The sequence below is a fragment of the Pteropus medius genome, unplaced genomic scaffold (genome assembly GCF_902729225.1).
Source record: "Pteropus medius unplaced genomic scaffold, Ma_sr-lr_union100, whole genome shotgun sequence".
Lineage (NCBI taxonomy): Eukaryota > Metazoa > Chordata > Mammalia > Chiroptera > Pteropodidae > Pteropus > Pteropus medius.
Window position 1 is genome coordinate 841,964 of NW_024349797.1, and position 24,438 is coordinate 866,401.

General features: G+C 41.5%; 1 protein-coding gene across 15 annotated transcripts in view; it reads left to right on the forward strand.

Annotated features, from left to right (window-relative positions):
- The window catches only part of SIPA1L1 (signal induced proliferation associated 1 like 1), a 321,896-nt gene extending 300,103 nt beyond the window's left edge, over positions 1 to 21,793 (forward strand). For 8 of the 15 annotated variants that reach the window (XM_039883686.1, XM_039883681.1, XM_039883680.1 and 5 more), the window contains 6 exons: positions 623 to 788; positions 5,771 to 6,017; positions 14,591 to 14,734; positions 16,491 to 16,605; positions 19,160 to 19,244; positions 19,898 to 21,793. In XM_039883686.1, the coding sequence (XP_039739620.1) occupies positions 623 to 788; positions 5,771 to 6,017; positions 14,591 to 14,734; positions 16,491 to 16,605; positions 19,160 to 19,244; positions 19,898 to 20,041 (901 nt within the window). In that variant the 3' untranslated portion in view covers positions 20,042 to 21,793. The remainder of the gene's footprint in view (positions 1 to 622; positions 789 to 5,770; positions 6,018 to 14,590; positions 14,735 to 16,490; positions 16,606 to 19,159; positions 19,245 to 19,897) is intronic. The other 7 variants (XM_039883691.1, XM_039883695.1, XM_039883693.1 and 4 more) reach the window with 2 other exon arrangements.
- Positions 21,794 to 24,438: the final 2,645 nt, after the last annotated feature.

Genomic DNA, 24,438 nt, shown 5'->3' on the forward strand with positions numbered 1-24,438 from the left:
TCTTTCATTTAATACTTTTGGATCATGGTTGACTGGGGGTAACTGAAACTGCAGAAAGCTAACCCTCGGATAAGGGGAGGTTACTGTATGTATGAAGAACAAACTTCAGAATAATTGGCCCCTTCGTGTAAAGACCACACTTGTCCCTTTGGTAATATCGATCACAGCCTTCCCATGTGATTCTTGACCGGGCCAGGAGGCACGAGAGGGAATGTTAGAAAGTGACTGCCCCTGACTAGAAAGGACCTTTTTATAAAGTAGTACAGAAAAAAAAATAAATGATTCATTCAATTATTTTGTTTTTGTCTATACGAAAATTGCATTTGCGATTCATACCCTGTGGTTTTTTTATGAATACTTCTGTTGCTAATTTTGGATTGGTAGAGCTAACAGTTTCCTGTAAAAGAATGATTTTTTTCCATCAGGCTTTTTATTTTGTGTTTCAAATTGGATTTGTTTCTTTAGCAAATATTTATCTGAGTAGATTGTAATAAAATTGAACAGAATTCTCCTTTTCTCCCCTATAATATTTTTCCATTGACATACATCCTTCAGAGCCCACTGTGCCCTTCATTCAACCTTACTGATTTAGTTCCTACCATCTCTTTCCCTTTTATTCAAGGCGTCATCAGAGCGATGGCAATGAAGTAGCCCACACCAGGCTGCGTGCCTCAACCAGGGACCTCCGGGCATCCCCTAAGCCAGCCTCCAAGTCCACTATTGAGGAAGATCTCAAGAAACTCATCGACCTTGAAAGCCCAACTCCCGAATCCCAGAAGAACTTTAAGGTACAGGACAGAGCTTGGGGCAAACAGCAGTTAGAGTTCGGATGGGACCGAGCTGCTGGCCTCAGTTGACACCCTCCGAGAAGTGTTGGTTCCCAGCTCCAACTCCTTGGAGCCCACTTCCCACCATTACCCAATCTTCCCAATAATTAGTTCACAGTGTTTTCTGAATATTTGTTCCTATAGCAGCATCTCTTTAGTCTGGGTTTATATTAACCTGTCTCTACCCCCGCGGCTTTTTCTCCTTCCAGTTTGTCCTGCTCACAGTGCACAAGCTACACCCTTTCTTGAACATTATTACTCAAATGGCTTTGCTCCTCAAAACTCTTCAGAGACATCTGTGGCTTGCTTGTCAGAAATTTTTCTGTAACGGTTTTAGTGCCTTGTGTGCAAAGGGTACCTATTCTCCCACAAATAGCCCCCAGTCTGTTGCCTGCCCTACGTGCCCACGGCACCGTGAGCCTGGCCTTGCTTCTGCCCTGATCTCAGCCCGGCAAACCTACTGGTTGTGCATTGTGTGCTCCGCAGTTTAGCAAACTAAGTCTACACACTCACTTTCCAGACTCTCTTAATTCTCTATATAAAGCCTTCTCTCCGTTCTTTCTCAGAATTCCAGACTATAAATGCCTTCTCTAGAACCCAGCCTCCTCCCCATTAGGTCCCGAGTACTTGCACAGAGTTTGTTTTTGTGTCAGTGGCCAGACCTTTGCATGACCACGTGGAAGGGTTTGCTCTGCTCACCTCAGCTTGGCGGGCCCCTGAAGCCTACGTGAGGCTCTCTGCCCTTGTCCTGTGAAGCGCGCTGTCTTACGCTCCCGGGGCCCAGAGTATTTCACTCGCAGTATAAGGCACTTCTGTTTGTGGTGCGTTGCGTAGCCCCAAGAGAAGGGAGTCCACCCAGGAGGGTCATGGCAGTAAACTTTGATGTGTTCTGTTCGCCAGGTTCTTAGTTGAGCAATTTGTAGTCTTGTTTGAAGTGACTAGAAAGCTTAATTTAAGGACTTTGAGAATTGACTGAAAATGGGACTAGACTATTAACCCCTCGCCATGCTCAAGCTGTGATCAGAATGCAAGAGGCATGCCCTCCTGGAGGAGCTGGGGGTCTCGTCCCGTCAGGCTTTCTCACCACCATTCCAGTGTGCTGCACGTGGGCCTGCCTCTGTGTGTCTGTGCACGTGTGTGCATTTTCCTCCAGGGAGGCGAGATATACCTCCTAAACTTAAAAAGTCAACGTGTATAGAAATTAAATGTACTCCAGAGACCATTCTGGAGTTTTGAGAAATTATTTATTAACATACACATTAAGATCATAAATCATTTTAAAGACTTGCCATTCTTGGTTTCTATAATTTCTGTTTTATAAGCCAGCACTTAACAGTTCTGACTCATCACCTAGGGTACAAATGGTTTCCTTAGCAACCTCTCGAAAGATAGTACTTGAAACTTCTGTCTTTATCCATCAAAACCCAAAGAGGTATATTAAAATGTTTAAGAACCAGTTTAAAAATAAAAATTATTTCACATTTTTCCTTTTGAGTTTAGAGGAAAATAAAACTTGCCATGGAAGGAATCTTTCCTCCATTTCTAAATTAACATTTTTGGAAAGGGGCAAGCTTAAAGCTGTCGTTCTTTTGATTTACTCATGCAGTGGAAATAATTGAAAGCAAATGTCTGTTTTGCCCTTATTTTAGGCCTTGTTTTTTATTTTCAAAATGAATTAACATTCCTATGTGAAACAGGGGTGCACATTATGTTGTGACTATATTACTGTCAGACACTGCAAAGAAAATGCTTCTGCTGGCTAAACTATTACTGTAAAAATGCTAGAAGCAAGAGCTGGAAATATCCTGTTTTCTTTCCAGTTTCATTCTTTTTGGTTTGGTTTCAGATGAGTTCAGCTAAGTAGCTCTATATGTCTCCTGAGATTCGTTGTCTGATGGCTCTGCTATGTCAGTAAGGCCAGCATGCTCTTGAAAAGTCTTCCAGATCACGCCTGGCTCAAGGCTCTGAGCCACTGCATCAGACTTCAGGGTATCAGGAGTGGCCAGCTTCAGGCTGCGATACTTGGAACCCACTCATACCACATTGGCTTTCTTGGCTAGCAAGTGCTACTATGAGCGATCATTAATATCCGATGACAGGGTCTCTCCCAGGCTCACTTGCCAGCAGAGTGAGATGTCTGCTGCAGGACTCAGATGTCTGTGGCCATGCTCTGCTGGGAAGGCTGTAGCTGAGAGGTAGGTGGGCGGCTCCAGGGCCCCACGCAAATGCTGTAGAGCTCCTACCACAAGGAAAACAGCAGAGCTGTAACATTCTAAGAAACCTCATTGGCAGGCAAAGATGGGATAACCTTATTTTCCCTGAGGGCTGCACATAGTGGCAAGTGAACAGAAAATAACACAAACTGTTTTCCAGCCAACGCTCAGTCAGGTATACACCAAAGGAAGAGACCTCATGCTGCTCCAGTGTTTAGGGAGAAATGGTACTTGCTCTTCCTAATTGCAAGTGCAGGTGACCCATTTCATTAATAGCCAGGAGGACCAGAAAGAGTGAGGGGAGAATAGGAGACTGGCCTGGAGCAAGATGCCACCCCTCAAGACCTTGTTTCCCTGGCTTTGAAATAGAGAAGTAAAGTAGATCAGTGGTGCCCCAGTAATTTTAAAGGTCACCCTCCTTTTTTTTTTTTTGAAAATTATACATGGAAGCCAGCCAATATGTAGAACTGAGAAAGCAAAGTTTCTCTGATAAGATGGGGTGTATCTTGAGGTGTCATGGGCTCCTGAGTCCCACCTGAATATCTCCTCTCACCAGGAGATGACTGTGAAGAACCCTAAGGACTCCTTGGAGCACACTTGAAAACACCCTGGCCTGATGTTCTCTAAAATCTCTTCTGGGTGGGCCATTGACCCCCTAGTGGTTCTTTCCCAGGGGCTAACAGCCTTGGGTGGGGCCACCGAGCAATCTCAACTGTAACCTGCAAGGAAGGCAGAGGTGTGCACACCTTTAAGATTAGGATTGAAGAGGGTTGGGACGCAGAACCATCCTAATAAGTTTGGACAAGACTCTAGGTCCTGCTATTTTTCTAATGGGCAGAAAGCATCTAGGCACATTGCATCCTTCCACCTCCTGTCCTGCCTCCCTTTATTACAGGATGTTATAACTTTTAATAAAGTGCACTGCTACAGGGACCTCTTCGAGGCAGCTGTTTACTGCCTGGAAGCATATTAATATTTCCCAAAGAGGCTGAAACTAGAATTGGTAGAAAATTTCTCTCCTGTAAAACCATCAGGGTGAGGATACTCACTGGAGAAGGAAATCCCTTTGCTGAACACAGAGGTGCTAGAAAGGATTGAGAACAGTTTTTGAATAGAGAGATCTGGGATCTGACTTGGTAGGCAGGAGCCTTTTGTGGTAGTCCTAAAACCTTGCAGATAGATGACTTGTTTTTTGTTGTCGTTTTTTTTTTAATTACAATTGTGGAGCCATTTAACCTCTCTAATGCCTACTGTCCTCTGTAAAGCAAGAAGAGAAATCGTCATTTCCATACCAAGTTTCCTCTACCTAAAGACTCACAGAGCAGTTGTCATAGCAGCTTAGTTTTCTAGGCAAGCACATAATGTACCTTGGGTTTAGCTCATCATGAATTTTTTAAAGTGAGCACAATTTTTATGCAGTTGGCTTCACTTGGGGCTGATTTACAATGTACTTGATTAATAATTATTTCATATTTATGTAGCAACTGCGCACACCACATTGTGGATAGCATTGACTTGATTAACCCTTGGCTTGTTGAATGGAATCGTGTTAGACCCAGAGCACATGAATGAACTAGAGTGTCAACTCTCTATTCTCAGCATCCTAAATGGAGCCATATCATTATCTCTCTGCCCCTTCAAAGTGTCATGGAAAGGCCCATGGTGACTTTCTGCTAGCAGTGACTTAGCCCTCCTACTCACATCTTCACCTGTTCCCCACATTGTTCTCCCCGCCAAGGTGAACCGTGTTCTAAGAGGAACTGAATAAAGATAGCTTTATTGTTAACAGACCAGATCCTCTGCCGGCTTTTGGGATGCTGGATATTTAAATATTGTTAATGTGTCTGTTGTTTTCTCAGTGAGTGGGATTCTTAAAAGCTTGCTTTTTGCAGAAAAATCTCAAATAAAATCAAATCTGGTCACAAAGGACAAAGACATCAGCAAGAGATACAGCTATCTGGAACTTTTGTCATGTTTATATTACTATATAAATATTTGTCATTTATAAAGATGACTTCCCTATTTCCATTTCACGAATAGAAATCTATCTCAAAAAATAAATTATTGCCAAAAATCATTAAATATAATTATAGTAGTTAATGTTTATCAGGAGCCACCTATTATTTGAGTTAATGTATTGTGATGATCAAATGCTCTTGTTACCCAGCAAACATGCAATCACTTGACAAGCTTCTGAGGATACCTTCTTCCTGGCACTGTGGCTCTTCCCCTGGGACCATATTATTATTTCATAAACCCACTGATAAACACTGTTGTGATCAGTCCAGTGTTTCATTTAATCCTCGTAATAATCCAGAGAGATGTTGTGCCCCCATTTCATAGACAAGGAGTTGGGTTCAGAGAGATTACGTAATTTGGTCAATGACACAGGATTCAAATACAACTCACACTTGTCTGATCCTCATCTTGTTCTTAACCATGACACAATATTGATGAATTCACTTAATCACATATCAGAATTATGTACTGAGCACTGATGGGCTGCGGGTAGCATTCTGGGCTATGAGGATATGATGACCAGGAACTCTCCCATTTTAGCTCTTAAGGATGTAGACAGAGATGGTGGACCTTGAGGCTTCCTTGCTGGGCTCCAGGATTTGAAGGGTGTGTCTAAGGGCAGTGATTGTATTAACCTCCCGTCCCCCAAGCTGAGTCTTGGGGACGTGGCTCAGAAGATTGACCTTCCGCTGTCTTGACACTGTTTTTCAGTTCCATGCGCTCTCCTCGCCTCAGTCTCCTTTTCCTACCACCCCCACTTCAAGGCGGGCCCTGCACAGAACGCTGTCCGACGAGAGTATTTACAGCGGCCAGAGGGAGCACTTTTTCACCTCAAGGGCCTCGCTCCTAGACCAAGCCCTGCCCAACGATGTCCTCTTCAGTAGCACGTACCCTTCTCTTCCCAAGTCTCTTCCGTTGCGGAGGCCTTCTTACACCTTGGGAATGAAGTCGTTGCATGGTGAGTTTGTTTTCAGCTGCAGCTGACGAGCTCTGCTGATGAAGGCCGGTTCCCCCGGAAACAATTGCCACGCGGTTTGCTCAGAGAATGATAGCTGGACGAAGTCCTGGTAGCATGCTCAGATTACCTCGGCTCACCAGCACCTCCCGCATTTAGCCTCTCACCAGTCATCACACAGGGTACAGACGTTCAACCTTGAAGTATAATTGACATACTGTTAGTTTCAGCTGTTCAACATGATTCAATATTTGTATGTATTGCAAAATGATCACCACAGTGAGTCTAGTTACCATCCATCACCATACATAATTATGAAGTTTTTTATTGTCTTGTGATGAGAACTTTATAAAGATTTACTCTTTTAGCAACTTTCGGATATGCAATACAGTGTTATTAACCATAGTCACCACGCTGTACATTACATCCCCAAGACTTCTTTGTCTTTCTTTGTCAGACTCTTTTTCAGTTAGTACAGTGCCCTCAGGGTCAGCCATGATGTTGTTAATGGCAAGATTTCATTGTCTTTTATGGCTGAATAATATTCCATTGTATGTGCACCACATTTTCTTCATTCGTTCATCACTGGACACTTAGGTTGTTGCTTCCGTGCAATAAACATGGGAGCTTCTGTCTTTTGAAGTTCGTGTTTTAATTTCTTTTATAAATACCAAGAAGTGGAATTGCTGGATCATATGATAGTTTTATTTTGAGGAACCTCCACACTGTTTTTCATAGTGGCTGCACCAATTTACATTCCCACCAGCAGTGCACAAGAGTTCCCTTTTCTCCGTATTCTTGCCAACACTTATTTCTTATCCTTTGGTTAAAAGCCATTCTAACAGGTGTGAGGTGATATCTCACTGTGATTTTGATTTGCCTCTTCCTGAAGATTAGTGATGTTGAGCATCTTTTTATGTATCTGTTGGCCATCTGTATGTTTTCTTTCCAAAAAAGTCTATTGAGGTCCTCTGCCCGTTTTTTAATCAGATCGTTTGGTTTTTGCTATTGAGCTGTGAGTTGTGTATATATTTCGAATATTAATCTCTTATCAGATACATAATTTGAAAATATTTTTTCCCACTCAGTATGTTATTTTTTCATTTTGTTGATGGTTTCTTTGCTGTGTAGAGCTTTTTAGTTTGATGTAGTCCTACTGGTTTATTTTTGCTTTTGGTGTCAAATCTAAAAAATTATTGCCATAACCACTGTCATCACCATAACCGATTTGAAGGGGTGTGTCCAAGAGCGGTGGGTTTTGAAATTACCACCTATGTTTTCCACTAGGAGTTTGTTTTCAGGTCTTACATTCAAGTCTTTCATCCATTTTGAGTTAACTTTTCTGTATGGTATAAGATAATGGTCCATATTCATTCTTTCGCATGTGTTTATTAGAGAGACTGTCCCTTTCCCATTGTTTGTTCTTGGCTCCTGTGTTGAAATTAATTAACCATATATGTGTGGGTTTATTTCTGGACTCTTTATTCTGTTTCATTGTTGTATATGTCTGCTTTTATACCATACTATAATGTTTTGATTACTATAGCTTTGTAATATAGTTTGAAATGAGGAAATGTGATGCCTCCAGCTTTGTTCTTCTTTCCCAAAATTGCTTTGGTATTTGGAGTCTTTTGTGATTACATTGCAATTTTAGGTTTTTTTTTAGTTCTGTGGAAAATGCCATTAGTATTTTGATAGGGATTGCATTGAATCTGTAGATTGCTTTGCATAATTTAGACATTTTAATGGTATTAATTCTTCCAGTCCGTCAGTATGGTATGTCCTTCCATTTATTTGTGCCATCTTCAGTTTTTTTCATCAAGTTCGTATTGTTTTCAGAGTACACGTCTTTTACTTCCTTGGTTAAATTTATTCCTCGGTATTTTATTCTTTTTGATGCAATTGTAAATGGAATTGTTTTCTTAATTTCTCTTCCTTACAGTTATTAGTGTATAGAAATGCAACAGATTTTTGTGTAATGATTTCATATCCTGCAACTTTACTGAATTCATTTATTAGTTCTTAGAGTTTTTTAGTGGAGTCTTTAGGGTTCTCTCATATGTCATCTGCAAATAGTTTTACTTCATCCTTTCCTATTTTGATGCCCTTTATTTAATAACTTCTTGTCTTAACTGCCGTGGCTAGGACTTCCAATACTGTGTTGAATAAAAGTGGTGAGAGTGGGCATCCTTGCCTTGTTTGAGACCTTAGAGGAAAAGCTTTCGCCTTTTCACCATTGAGTATAATGTTAGCTGTACACTTATTATATGTGGCCTTTGTTATATTATGTTCCCTCTATATGTACTATGTTGAGAGTTTTAATCATAAATGGATGTTGAATTTTGTCAAATGCTTTTTCTGCATCTATTGGAATTATCATATGATTCTTATACTTCATGTCATTAATGTGGTGTTAATACATTGATTTGTGGATGTTGAACTATCATCACATCCCTGGAATAAATCCTACTTTATCGTGGTGTATGATCCTGTTAATGTCTTGTTGAATTCCGTCTGCTAGCATTTTGTTGAGGATTTCTGCATCTCTGTTCATCAGGCAGATCGGCCTGTAATTTTCTTGTGGCATCTCTATCTAGTTTTCTTATCAGGGTAATTTTGGCCTCATAAATGAGTGTGGAACTATTCCCTCTGCTTCCATTTTTTGGAAGAATTTGAGAAAGTTGGGTATCAGTTCTTTTTGGAACATTTGGTAGAATTCACCTGTAAAGCCCTCTGGTCTTGGACTTTTGTTTGTTGGAGGTTTGTGATTACTGTGTCAGTCTCCTTACTAGTAATACGTCTGTTCAGATTTTGTATTTCTTCATGATTCAGTCTTTGTAGGTCATATGTTTCTAGGGATTTATCTATTTCTTCTAGGTTGTCCAACTTGTTAGCATATAATTATTCATAGTAGTCTCACGATCTCTTTTATTTCTGTGGTATCAGTTGTAATATCTCCTCTTTCAGTTCTGATTTTATGAATCCCCCTTTCTCGGTGAGTCCAATTAGAGGTTTATCTATTTTGTTTATCTTTTCAAAGAACCAGTTCTTGATTTCATTAATCTCTATTTTTTTAAGTCTCTGTTTCATTTATTTCCTTCTACTAATTTGGGCTTCATTTGTTCTTCTTTTTCTGTATCCTTGAGGTGTAAAATTAGGTTATTTGAGATTTTTCTTGTTTCTCTATGTAGGCATTTATGAACTTCCCTCTTACAACTGTTTTGATGCGTCCCAAAAGCTTTGGTATGTTGTGTTTCCATTTTCACTTGTCTCAGTATTTTTTCATTTCCCTTTTGATTCTTCTTTGTCCCATAGGTTATTCAGTAAAATGTTTAAACCCCACATATTTGTGAATTTTCATTTGCTTGTAATCAAAGTTTCGTACCATTGTGTGGGAAAAGATGCTTCATATGATTTCAACCATTTTAAATTCATTAAGACTTGCTTTGTAGACTTCCATGTAATCTGGCTTGGATAACATTCCATGTGCACTTGAAAAGAACGTGTATTGTGTTGCTTTTGGGTGGAATGTTTTTTATATGTGTGTTAAGTCCATCTGGGTTAATCTGTCGTTTAAGGCCAATGTTTCCTTATTGCTTTTCTGACTGGATTGTCTATCCATTGATATAAATGGAATATTAAAGTCCCATACTGTGATTGTATTGCTGTCTATTTCTTCCTGTAGGGCTGTTAATATTTTCTCTTTATATTTAGGTGCTCCTATGATATAGTGTACATAATTCCAAATGTTAATAGCTTGTTGGGTTGATGACCCCTTTATCATTATTTAATGCCCTCTTTGTCTTTTATGACAGTCTTTGTTTTAAAGTCCATTTCATCTGTTATAAGTATAGCTACCCCAGCTTTCTTTTCGTTTCCATTTGCCTGGGATATCTTCTTCCATCCCTTCACTTTTAGTCTGTGTGTGTCCTTACATCTGAAGCGAGTGTCTTGTAGGCAGCATATAGATGGGTCTTGTTTATTTATTGAGCCACTATATATCTTTTGGTTAGAGAATTTAGTCCATTTATATCTAAAGTAATTTTTTATAAATATGTACTTATTGCCATTTTGGTTTTTTTTTTCTGTTTTGTAAGTCCTCTGTTCCTTTTTTCTTGCTCTCTTTATGCTTTGATGACTTTTTGTAGTGGTAAGCTTAGATTCCTTTCTCTTTATCTTTTGTGTATATACTACAGGTGCTTTGTGGATACCATGAGGCTTACATATAACATCTTTTATTTCTAACAGTCTATTTCCAGTTGATAACAACTTAAGTTTAAATGCTTTCTAAAGCTCTACACTTTTATTCTCTCCCCCAACACTTTGTTTTTGATGTCACAATTTATATGTTTATTCTTACTTCTTTTTTCTTTTGACTTTTATCCTAGCTTTATATATGATTAACCCACCGTCATTACTATATATTTACCTTTTCCAGTGAGAATTAATACTTTCACGTTTTCTTGAAAACACCCATTCTTTTCAACATAAAGATATCCTTTTAACATTTCTTGTAAGGCCAATCTAGTTATGTTGAACTCCTTTAGCTTTTACTCATCTAGAAAACTTTTTCTCTTCAATTCTGACTTCACCAGGTAGTATATTCTTGATTGGAACTTTTCTTCATTCAGGACTTTGACTGTATCGTGCTGCTACTTCCTGGCTGCAAAGTTTCTGCTGGAAAATCTGCTAATAGCCCTATGTGGGCTCCTCTGTATCTAACCAGTTGTTTTCTTCTTGCTGCTTTTAAGATTCTATTCTCTCTTTGTCTTTAACTTTTGACATTTTAATTATAATGTGTCTGGGTGTGGGTCCATTTGGGTTCATCTTACTTGGAACTCTCTGGACTTTTTGGATCTGGATGTCTGTTTCCTTCCCTGGGTTAGGAAAGTTTTCAGCCATTATTTCTTCCAAGAAGTTATGTTCCTCTTTCTCTCTCTTTTCTCCTAGGACTTTTCTAATGTGAATGTTGGTCTGTTTGATGTTGTCCTATAAGTCCCCTAAGCTGTCTTCACTCTTTTTTTTTTTCATATCCTTTTTCCTTTTCGCTGCTCTGATCGAGTTCCATGACCTTGTCTTTGAGTTTACTGGTCTCTTTTTTTATGCTTCCTCCATTCTTTAGCTCTGTGACTTCTATTTAGTACTTTCCGTATATTTTCTCTTCATTGAAGTTCTCACTTTGTTCATCTGTTCTTCCAATCTCGGTGAGCAACTTTATGACAATTATTTTTAACTCTTGATCAGGTTAATAACTCCCATTTTATTAAGGTTTTTTTCTGAGGTTTTATCTTGTGTTTTCGTTTAAAACGTATTCCTCTGCTTCTTCATCTTCTTGAACTCTCTGTATTGGTTTCTGTGCATTAGATGAAACAGCCTCCTCTCCCAGTCTTGAAGGAGTGGCCTCATGTAAGGGATGGACCTTATCATTCACGCCTGCCCTCGCTGTTTTCTCTGAAACCTTGCTGACGTCCAAGCAGCAAACTTTATTTTTAGTGACTCTCCGTAGTTGAGGGTGCGCCAAGTCCCGTCAGGGTCCCAGAGCGGGGCATCTCAGTCAGCACCTAGATTCAGACACCTGGAAGTCAGAGCCTCTGGGAGCAACTTTTAAAGTATGCAAATATATGTAGTCCCATGGGACCACAGCATAAGCCCTGCTAGTCACCAGATCCAGATAATCTAGAGGTGCCACAAAATTGGGGTGCCAGATGAATATATAAGCTTCTGGGAGATGCTGGTGACTGAAGTACGGCAGAGGAAGAGAGCAAAGATGGCACCCATTAGCCCCTTTAGAGGCCAGCCCCCAGTTGTGTGCCAAACCTGAAGCCTGCCACTAGGCCAAAGCTCTAGATCAAGCAAATAAGCTTCTTTCACAGGAAGACTGGAGTCTGTTTTAATCTGCTGTCTGTACATTGCACCGGCGTGATATCCTGCCAAGAAATCTCTCTCCAGTTGTTACAGTTCCATGGGACACAGGAATGCAAGCCTGCTGGTCACCAGAGCCAGGCAATCAAGGGACATCCCATGGGTGGCAGCCACAAAAACCAGGGCACCAGATGTGTGTAAAAGCTGCCCTATTGGATCTTTGTTAAAAATACAGATTCCCCAAAACCTCCTGAATTTGAATGCAAAGATATATTTTGGGAATTAGTATTTTTACCAAACATTCTAGCTGCTGTTATGATTGGGTAAATTTGGCTAACAGTAGACTAATTATTTCTTAGAGATGGTATCCACTAGCTCCTTCCACCATAAGAATCTAGGCATGTCTTTGTTCGTTCTCTGTCTTTCCGAGGCTGTGAGGATACAGCCTGCGGTGTCAACCTCTCATTTGTTGACTCATTCATTCAGTGAGTAAGTAAGTATTATTTTAAGAAAAGGCATATTGATGACGGGGCACTACCATGTTCTTGCCTTTGGTTCATAAATGCCGTTTGCTTTGTGACCTAACTAGATCCCAATTTTATTAAGACCCATATTCTGTGAATAAGGATTTAAATTTGTTCTTTTCCTTTCCCTCTCTGTCCAGCTCTATTTTAAAGTTCTGTACCTACTCTCCCTGCTGTGACCCAGCACAGCAGATACCTGTTATGGAACCTGTGTTCCCGATTGTTTATTATTCACGTGGCTATAACCCCACCTTGCTTCTGCCCCCCACCTTTTTTCTAGGAATCTGTGTCCATTTATACCCACACCTCCTTCTTTTTCTTCTCAAAGCAATATTTTCTTTAAATCTGCTACTTGCCCAGTTTGCTTTCTCCTGGAATCATTTGTGAGCTCTCAGCTCACTCTAATGAATGTTCCACCATCATCTCCACCCTGCTGTTTCCTACCTCACCCCTGGCAGACATCACTCGGGGATCATGTCAGCCTTTCCTTCTCCCTCCCCGCATCTGACTGCAGCTTGAGTCTGATTTCTCTTTGCTCCAGAAGGTCACCCCCAAAGAACCAAAAATGACACATAAGATGTCTACTTTTTACCATCTGGACTCTAGAAAAAACCTCCTGGTAGTGACCTAATATGCCAGAAACCTCTACTCCCTTTCATCCCCACATGGGGCCACTCTCTCCTGAAGTTAATCGCTCCTACAACTTCCTGCCTACCTTGAAAGCTTCTCTTATTTCTTGGCATATTTTTAACCCCTGCAGCCATAAAATAAAACCTTTGTGAAGGCTTCTCTGCATGTGTTATGTCAAAGTAGGCTCTGACTTCTGGAAGCTTACATTCTAAGAGAGTAGCCCAGAACCCTACCCATCCACCCCCAGTCATTGGTCAGCTGAGGAAGCCTGGGGTTAAAGGCCCAGCCTTGAGGAAGGGAAGCAGCAAGGCTCCCTCTTCGAGCTCCTTCCCATCACCTCTTCGTGCCTTCCTGACAGTGGGGCAGCAGCGCAGTGATCCCTCGTCCTATGCGGTCCTTGTTGGGCTGATCCCTCAGCCCTGACCTCGTGTGGTGTTGCTACCACTGAAATGTGTTCGGGCGGTAGGGAGAGGTGACTTCTTTTTCCCCCACACTAGAAATTTGGGTCCTAGCAATAAAAGGGCAGAAGGATTGTGAATGACACACAAAATTGTCCGTTCCACCTACTTACCCTTGGTGGAAGCAAGTTTAAATAGAACTGAGATATTTAATATCTGGCGAATTTGTTGATTTCCATTTACTCATAATTTTGCTAATTTTAAGCACATTAATAACTAGCAGCTGCACTTCAGAGCAGTTCTTTATGTAATTTGAAAGGGAAAACAAGCACTAAATATATTCTGGTTTACCAGGCTCATAACTGACAAGACTTTTTAACTCCTTGTAAACAGGTATTTCTGGAATCTGCTTACAGATTTTAACTGAGAGCTCCCCTTTTGGTTCTGCAATTTTAGTGTTACCGTCACATTCTGAGGGCGGCCCCTCTCGTGAAATTGCGCACTCTGCCCGTTTCCACCCCAGCTTCTGCCCTCTTGAGAGCATTTACATTTCATGAGCCCCACCAACCCTCCCTCTCTGTTCTCCGCCTACGTGAACTTGACCGCTGGCAGCGTGCCCTCATATGGCATAGAGTGGCTCACGGTGCTGTTCCTCTCTGCCCCGGGCTAAGCAAAGGTTAGTTGTCAGGATGGCTTAATATTTGTATTTTAAAAATTGTCACCTTAGAAGGGGCTCAGGATGTAGGACTGCTATAATCCAGAACTGACCCCGAGTTGCTTATCGTGTCCTTGAGAAAAAGAAGGCCTCTTTATTCAGCCTGAATGCCTTGGCTCTGTGAGGAAAAGCAAGCCACTGGGCCCCACTGTAGACAGAGCTCCCACAAAAGCAGACATGTTGCCTTGGTGCAAAACTAACTTTTCCATGACTCACACTACTAGAAATGAGATAGTGGGAGGTTATAAAAAAATGATTTAAGACTGGAGAAAGCCAATTCATGGTTTAGCTCAGCTTTATAATGGCCATTGACGGCCTGCTAGACTAGAAACTGATTCTATGTAACAAATGACTTACAGATCCATTATGGTAACAGGAACTGAGTAAGCTCTTACGTGGTTCCCCTGTGGGCACAGAAAGTGTCTTATCCCTCGTCTCTTCTCGCAGGAGAGTTCTCAGCCTCTGACAGCTCCCTCACAGACGTGCAGGAGACCCGAAGGCCCATGCCCGACCCCGGCCTGATGCCCCTGCCGGACGCTGCTGCGGATTTGGATTGGTCCAACCTGGTGGATGCTGCCAAGGCCTATGAGGGTGAGTCCCAGGAAGATCTGAGCAGGGCCTGGCGGGGCCACGCTGAGGTGTGGGTGGTGTCAGTGTTCAGGTCAGGTCTGTTCACTCTGCTTCTTTGGGCACACTGACGGCACGTGCACTTCACCGGCACAGCCGGAGATGAATTGAGCTAACAGTTATTGAGCACTCAGCAGGGGTGCGCATCGTCTGATTTAATCAGATGGGGCCTGATGTTTCCTCTACGTAGGAATTCATAACATGATACCTGCGCCTCCCCCCACCTCCTGTCCCCTATATGAGAAGGGCAGACTGTAGGGGAATCCCAGCTGTCAGTGGACTGAAAAGAACATGGTCTTTCATCACGTCGTAAAGACATCATTGCTAAATACACAGTTGGGTCTGTTAGGATGCTCGCCCTGCCCCAGTCCAACAAATGTCAGGTGCTGCCTTTGCCCTTCTCATCCACCTCTCCCATGTGTGGTAGCACATTTTCTGTCCGCATTGTTCTCGTGCCAGCCCACTGGCTGTGCGCCAGCCTTAGGCTGGTGGTTCTTAAATGCGGGTCCTTAGACTGGTGCTGACCTGGTTTGCTGACATATAAAAAATGTAATGCTGTCTTGTATGTTGGCATCAGTTTGCTAAGTGCCTTTTTTTTTTTAAATAGACCGAGTTTATTCTAAGATTATCATTCCAAATTTCTGGTGTTAGTTAGTTATTTATAAAATAAGGATGATACCAGATGATTTGTTTAGGGTTTTTGTTTGTTTTTATTGCTCTTGAAGAATTGAAAGTAGCTATGCAGTCAAGCACCAATATTCAGGAGAAATCGATTAGGCCACAGAATTCAGAAGCTGGGCAACCATGAAGCAGTCAACAAGAAATCCCCATTTTAGCTGACGGCAAACCCCAGAACTAACTTCATTTTATTTTTTATTCACTTGATGTAATTTACATAACTTCCAGTTTTACATATTTGACCCTTTTTATCCCATCTAACTCCCCCTTCCCCATCCTTTCTGACTAGTCTATCGTCCATGTCTGTGAGTCTCTACTTGTTTGTCCTGTTCGTTTGTTGCTTTTAGGTTTATATCCCACATATAAGTGATATCATATGGTTTTCCATTTTTTTCTGTCTGGCTTATTTCGCTTAGCATGATTACCTCAAGGTCTATCCATGTTGTCGCAAATGGCAGTATTTCATCTCTTCATTTTAAATTTCAATTTGTTGGTCACTCTCCTGTGTGTGTGTGTATGCACATACACACATATAAAACGATAGAAGTTTTGTGTTTCTAATGGGAGGTTTTTAAAAATTTGATCTATTTCCTTGGCTTAACTTTTAAGTTGGTATATTTTGAAGCACACGTGGTGTGGACTTAGGTTAAAGCCCACCAAGGTGTCCAGGTGTCTTGTGGAAAACATATTTCAAGAAGCTTAATACTAGCCTTTAATGCATTTTTATATCATCACAGAGTGGAAAGCCTTGGTCTGGAAATTTGGTACAAGGCCTGTTTCCAGGGAAACATTTCACAGGATGCTACTTTGATGAGCAAGAGAAAAAGGAAGATTAAAAATTGATTTACAACTATTTTTTTAAAGGGAAATTACAATGCTACTATCCTCTTACAGCTTAACATAGAATAATTTTTTCCTATGAAGGTTCCAATGCCTCCCCGCACATTGATTAGACAACTGTCACTGTGGCCAGTTGCTGACTTAATATATAGGGCCCAGGATGTGTTTCCAAAATACTGAATGGTTTCTTATCTCTTTCCAGTCCAGAGAGCCTCATTCTTTGCTGCTAGCGATGAAAACCATCGCCCCTTGAGTGCTGCATCCAACAGTGACCAGCTTGAGGACCAGGCTCTGGCCCAGATGAAGTCCTATAGCAGGTTGGTCACCCAGTGGTACGGTCACCACTCTGCACCATGCTTCACCTACACTAGTGCCAGCAAATAGGACAGAGTAGATAGAGGCCACATGGATTAGCTAAATGAAGCTCATCACCGCAGAGCAAGGCACTTCACATTTTAGCTAGAACACTTTGTAACTTAATACTGTAAATGCAAACTGTCCTTGATGGTGTAAAGTCGTAATTATGGATATTCATTGTTTAATGCCATAATACATTTACCCCCTCCAGGATAATTAAAATAAACATCCCAAGATTCCTGTGCAGTATGTCCTTGAGACTGGTTTTTGAGTCTCTTCCTCAGCTTTTAGTTGGTTATGTTGTAAACATGCCTGTGTCTTAGCAGCTCCAACATGCTTCTTTAGGTCGATAGTAGATCTGGGTCACCAGGATAGTTAAGATTGTATGTAAAATAAATAGCAATAACTGAGGTCCAGAGAGTTTTATTATGAGTTAAGAAAACTGTTTAACTGTGCAGAGACTTTTTTCCCCAAATTTAAGTGGCGAGGGTATGGGCTATACATGTGATATTACTATACAGCAGTTCCTTGAATACCATTGACGAGATGCCATAGGAACTTAACTCTTGGTTATGTCAATTAGCCTGTGGTAATATTAGTTGTTATACATCATTTCACTTAATGTCCTTGATAGGTTCTGCAACCTTGTGAACTTACTGTATATTAAGGTATCCCAGGAGTTAGCCATAGAACACATAGTAATAAGCACTTCTTGATGCAGAATAATTTCATCAATTTGAAACCTCTTCCCTTAAAACCTTTTGAGGGTGATTAAGAAGCCAGGTATCTATAAAACTTGGGCAGAAACAGACCATAACAAGAAAACTGAGGTTGATTGCGCAAATATACTGTGGGCTTGTGCTTGATGATTTCTCAGAGCAAATCTGCAAGGGAACACAAGATACTGCATTCATCTTTACCACTTGGACAGCTGGAAGAGTGAGTTTGGCTGCTAAGAACTTAAAAAAATTAGAGGTGGATGTGGCCCAAAATGTACCTTCTTAGAGTGGGGTCTCTAACAAGGACTTCTACATGAGCAAAGTCCATTTTCCTAAGAAAGGATTATTGAACAGTTTCTAAAGCTTTGTAGAACCACAAGACAAAGGTAATGACTGGCTCTTTCTTTGTTCAATATGGATGAACACATGCAGATGGGGTGATACATATTTTGAAAAACTGTTCATGCAGACACAGAATTCATTTTAAAAACCTCCAGAAGTCAAACTAGGCTACTAAGAGTTGCTTCAATCCTGACATCTGCGGTGGCTGCAGCAGGCGTGCCAGAAGTTGAGGATTCGTTCGGTGGCTGTGAAGGACGCCCCCACTTCCCCTTCTCCGTGATTCTGTTCAGCACCACCCTTATTCTACCACCCTTTGGCCCTCCAAATCTGACCAGTTCGTTGTACTGTATTGTATGGTTGTGGATCACTACGGACCACTTACCTTTTAAAATCCATTTGGTGTCAGCTTTTAATTGGTTGTTAGAAGTTTGAAGGTCATTTATCATTCCATTTCTTTGGGCTTGTGGATCTAGAATTAGCAGAAGATATCAACACAGCTCATTTTAGGTCAGGAATTCTAACTTGAACTTTGATTTTTAAAGTAAAGGATACCTTTTATTCCACGATACTGAAAATTCGGAGTCGCCACCTCTGGAAACAAGCAGCTGCATGTTGTCCCAGTGGAAGGTCTTAGAGTCTCGGTTGCATAGCTCTGAGGTTGTACCCAGCTGGAACTCACTCAAACTTTACACAGCTTAAATTCAGGTCGAGGAGAGTCGGGGAAAAACAGGTGACAAGGGTCTTCAGCCCTTACCCAGCATGTCATCTGTTGAGCCAGTTGGGTAGCCTTCTCATCCTCTAGCATGGCACTCTTAACACTTAAAATGGGAGAAAATTGTGGGTCCAGTTTGCTGATCATAATAGCAAAGAATTCAAGACATTAAGGTTGGACTGACAAACTTCTGAAATATGCCTTATTTTTAAAAAATATTTAAGGTATTTAGACGAGACGTGAGCATGATGACTTAGCTGCAACTGGATAAGTGGGCGCAGACTACTTTCTGGGGCACCAGAGACCTGCCCTATCCTGGTTACCCCAAGGTGGAGCTCACCCCTCCCCCACCCTACCTGCACTCAGAAGAGAAGCTGTTCTCTTAAAGCAGCTGAAGAGAGAGGAATCATTTCATTGTCAGTTGTATCTGCCAGAAAGTACCTCTTGTGCTGCCAAAAAGACCATTTTCACTTATTGTCCTATATTCTTTTGCCACAAAAATACAGTATCTTTAACAAAGGAAGCTATGATTGGCTGTAGTTCATGCTTATATAACCTTTTGTTAAAATTACCACTTTCTTTTTGGAAATGAAGAATGCACATTGGGTCACCATACTGAGTAATTTGACATTGAAAACCATTTTACAAACACAGCCTCCTCATTAAAAAAATGCCAAACAAACCCGACAAACCCAGCCATGGAGGCCGCCGCCAACATGGGCTTTTGTCTCTTGTTCCCAGCAGTAAAGACTCCTCTCCCACTCTGGCTTCTAAAGTGGACCAGCTGGAAGGGATGTTGAAGATGCTTCGGGAAGATTTGAAGAAGGTAAAAATGCATCCTCAAAGTAGATCTCCTGGTCTGTGCAAACTGCCCTTGAACTGTGAGAGCCCTTTTTAAGTAGTGTTAGTGAAATAAGAAGTGGATGTTTTCCCGTTTTTCTCGGTGTGCACACGTGTTTAGGGAGCTGCGTGGAGCTCAGTTCCCACTGACACGTATAGGGCGAGAAGGCCTTCATTGTTCCTTTTTTGTGAAGGCCTTGAACCTCAGCCGGCCCTCTCCTGGCCTCCCCGCCCCTCGTATAATGGGTCAATAGCCCAGGCCCACATGTCGTCATTGTTATTTGGGCTTCCGTGCCAGGAGACTTGCATCTTTTTTGTTTCTTGAGTGGCTTTATCTATATTAAGACAGCAGCCACCAAAATAGTAATCCAAAATTTAAGACGTTCCTTATTAACAAAGTCATTAAAATACATATTTAAGTATTTACATTCCAAAATAAACCTATAGTGAATCTCTCTGGAAATATCCTGTTCCTGGGTTAGAGTATCCTGACACCCGGGACTGGGCCTTGCATACAGATGTTTAGTGCACTGAAGAGCAGAAGTGGGCGAAGGGTCCAGACAGATCCATAGCCACTCTTCCTAGCAGCCCAGCAAGTTGGGGCCACCCCTCTGAGTCCTTTTCTGTTCTGCCTCCCAGGAAAAGGAAGACAAAGCCCACCTTCAGGCAGAAGTTCAGCACTTGCGGGAGGACAACCTGAGGCTGCAGGAAGAGTCCCAGAATGCCTCCGACAAGCTGAAGAAGTTCACGGAATGGGTCTTCAATACCATAGACATGAGCTAGGGCAGGAGAGGGGGACGGGGGGCCCCCTGGTTGTACCGTTGGCCGCATTCTCGGGGCTCCCGCCTCCGCTTCTGGCTTGCTCTCTTTGGTGAGTGCACAGCAATTGCAGATCAACAATCATTATCTGCCTTTTGTAGAAAAGAAAAAGTAAAAATTTTAAAAAGTAAAATAAAAGTTTAACTGCTGAAATGTGAATGTCTTTATTTTTTTGCACAATATCTGTTATGTATTTAAAAAGAAACCGGGCCTAGGACCAGGGGCCCCCCAAACCCCGGCCCATCTGCCTCTATTTCCATCAGCTCTTTGTTAAGTATTTCAGGTAACCCAAGCTTTCCCTCATTCTGACAAATGTCATTGTTCCTAAGGAAATAAATTTTTTTAAAATTTATTTGGGGAGTGGAGAGGAGATTTTCTTACCTTCCTTCCTAAAATGCCTGAGGCGGGAGGAGCTTTTAGAAAATGCCAACCTCCCTTGAGTGAGGAAGGCTGTTTGTACCTGTGTGAGACAGGTTAGCAAGATCAGGGTTCTTTAACAGTAGCAAGTCAGTGGACCAGAGAGAAGAGGTGGTGCCTGTGGGCCATGCCCCTTCTCCGTCCTGTGTGACATCGCTCCCTCCACCTTCCTTTCTCCAGGGAGGTGGTCCCAGGTGCTATGTGCTTTTCAGAGCGAGAGCCCGTTCGGCTTAAATGAATCCCACCAAACTGGAATCAATCTCTCTGTAGCTTTGTAGCTCCAAACAAATATTCATATGCATTTTGGTCAAAAGTATAGTTTTTGTTCGAAATTTTTAAAGACGAAAATGTGGCAAAATTATGTTTTTAGCTCACTCAAAATGATCGTATTAATAAACTAATAAATCCTTGTCTGCAAAGCAAAATTTCACCCATATTTGTTACTAGGAAAAGTGAATGTTAAATTGTGAATTTCAATACTTGCCTGTTAGGAGCAATGACCGTGATAATAGAATGGGCTTTTGAAACCTGCATGTCCCAGTGTGCCAGTTAAGCACGGCATTCTCTGCATCCTGTTGTGGCCATCCAAAGGATTCTGCTGCAGAAATGGCTGATGTGCCATCTTTTTCTGTCTAGTGATGCAGCTGCTTTGGGCCCCCGGCCATTGTTCCAAGGCCCTCAGTCCCGCAGAGCAGAGACATTGGGCCCACCAGTGTTTAGGGACCCCAGGGGAGCCCCTGGTGGCCCTCTTTCTAGCCTTTATAACTGTCACTAAACTGACAACTGTGCCCCTTCAGTGGCAACTCTCGTCTAGCGGGGGAACGTTCAGCAATCTAGTGTCATCTGCCTGGATGTTCCTTGCCCCAAGTAAGCCCAACTCATTCCTCTCTCCTGATACATTGTCCTCTCTTCTCCCCCACCCATGCCGCCAGACTTTTATGCTACAGTTTCATTCATGATTGCGATTTCTCCATGGGATTTTTTTTTTTTCTGGTGACATTTCTATCATGGAAATAGAAAGATTTCAGAGTGCTTTGTAAAGATCTCACTTGTCTCTCTCTTTGACTTGTATGAAGGAGATTGTACATTGCCTGATATCTCTTTGTAAATGAGAAATATCACTAACGTCCAAGCATTCTGAAGGCTTGCTTATCCTTCTGAGTTTAGTTTTTAGTTTGTTTTATATTTTGTTTGGGGACTTGGGGCAAGCTATTTATTAGAGTTTTGCAACAGAGTTCTTGTTTGAAGCCTTTAAAGACTACTTGTAAAACTCAAACAATAAAATTCATTTTAAACGCTCTTTTAAAACACATTGGTATTATTGCTTGAGGCTTTTTTATTTGAAAGACCACCCAGTAACTCACTGACTCTGATGCATCCTAATCTCTTCCTTAGGCTCCATTAACACTTAAGGATGATTCTTGAAAATTTCTGGCCCTTTAAAATTTTAATAAGCTTTTTTTTACTGTTTATATGTCCTTAGAGAATTCCTAATTTGCCTTCTCTGCTTAGGATATAATATTTGCAGAGCACTTTATAATTAGTTCTCTCTTCATTATCCATGTGTGGATTTGCCATCATAACATTGTCATTCCCTGAGACCAGCACATTTTTGGACTGCCTCTGCTGTGTCCCTCAATTCTCAATGCTAGATATGGTGTACCCAGGGAATACAAATGCCAGTTAATATTAGACTGTGCAAAATATAATTAGAAAAGTTAATCTACTGGAAAAATACTGCATTCCAAAGCCAAAATTTTTAAAATCTGCCACGTCATTGTTCCTCTCCAGTAGTGCAGCTAATTGAGAGCTGATGGTAGAGTTTCTTTTATTTGGTTCAACAATTCTACAAATTTTAGAATGAACAACACAAGGTAAGAATGGATGCTGCAAGATAACTCTGATTAGCAAGCTAAACGGGTCTGTTTAGACAATGATTCTTACCTGGTTTGGAGGGTTTCTGCATTATTTCTGGAGGGTTTGGGCCTCAGTTGGGAGTTCCTGGGCCTACATTGATGGAGGATCTTCATTCAAGGGTTGACTAGAGGGGCCAGTTGGTTATTCTTCGAATCTGATGCAGGTTATAAACAGATTGGGTTGAGTTGGATTAATAACTTTGGATGGGGATAAAAATGATAGTCCAAGGGCCAAGGAAACAGGTCCAGCAAGCTTGAGTCATTTGGCCCTAGTTACACGTAGAACAATGTCCTGAACAGGTTCCAATCTCACAGTAGACACAGTCCAGCAGCAGTCTGGTGCTGCTTCCCCAGAATGAACAAAACTGAGATTAAAGTGCAAGATGGTATACCTCGGTCAGAAACACGTAACAAGACTTGGGCATTGTTAAAGGTGAACTGTGTTATTTTAAAAGAATGATACCACAGTAATGTTGGATACCTTATGCCATTATGCCATTAATGACTGTCCATTATGCCATTAACGACTGTCCATACGGAATTATCATACTCTGATAAAAAAGACAAATATTTGACTTAGACCAGGACTCAAATCCCACCATTATGTAGCAGTGTCTAGGTAAATTACCACATCTCTTTGAGCTTGGTTTACTCATCTGGTCAAATAGTAAGATCATATGTTATTTTAAGGATTAAATGGGGTCATATGTGTAAAGCCAGTGACTGGCAAATTGAGAACACTCAAACATGTCTCCCCTTAACCCAGCATCTCTAATATGTTAAGCCTTTTATGTTGTTTTTCTAGGAAGAGTCCTGACATATTAACAGTTTGGATGGAAGAGTCAGAATAAGCTTATCTACTCTGCTTAATATCGATCAGGTGCTTTTAACCCCTTGCTATATACTTTAGAACAGTGATTCAAACTTGAGCTGACACCAGAATTACCTAGAGAGTTTGTTAAAACACAGGTCACTCAGCCACACCCCCAGGATCTGTGACTTAGCAAGTCTGAGGGGGAACCTTAGAATTTATATTTTCTACAATTTCCCAGGTGTTGATTTAGAAGCAGGGATTTTGGAGAATAGGGTTAACAGGAGGCTATCCATACCCATTAAATAGACACTACAGTGCTACACTTAACTATTCCACTTAGGTATGTCCAGATATCTGAGTATTATTTTGATAGATTAACTGACCACAGAGCACCTCACAGCAGGAAATGCTTAAATTATAAAGTCAGGTAAAATAATTTTTTTTTTTTTTTTTACCGAAAAGGTAATTTAGAACTTTTGCATGCAACTTTGTACCACTTGACTATTTTAATTCCTGTGATACCTGGACAGGACTTTTATTGATATGAGCCTAGTTACTAGGTCAGCAAAGAATGACCTTAGTAATCTTGGACAGCTGACAGTTTGGATGACTGCGCTGCTGAGGAAAGCAGGACCTGGAATGGCAGTGGAAGAAATGTTTGTCAGGCCCACAGTGTATGGCCACCCAGTAATAATAAGACTGGGAGACCTGATCCCAGGCTAGGAGTGAATTCCAGTCACTGACTTCCAAATCCAGCTGAGCTGACTTATCTCAGTCTCCAAGAACCTATCCAACCTCAAAGTTACTAGACAACCAGATTTTCCCAACTGCTCTCATGCCTTCCCCAAACTGCTAAGAAATCTTGACTTAGAGGCGAGTCCAAGACAGCAGAGTAGAAAGACCCCAAACTCAACTCCCCAAAAACACCAAATACACGACTATATACAGCAATTCCTCCTGGACAACAACTGAGGGCTGAGTAAACAGCTTCTGCACAGCAAAGAAGAGAGGCCACAGAGAAGGGTAGAAGAGGTGGAAATATATTAACCATGAGGACCCTACCCCACTGGGGCAGCTTGCAGTAAGGAAGGATATAACTGAGGGGCCCTGTGCAGACTTACCTGCCCTAGCGCATATCAGTAAAACTGCTCTGTCCTGCGGCCACTCCAGCTCCAGTCAGCTGACCTACCAGAACCCCCTGGAGCCACACACCT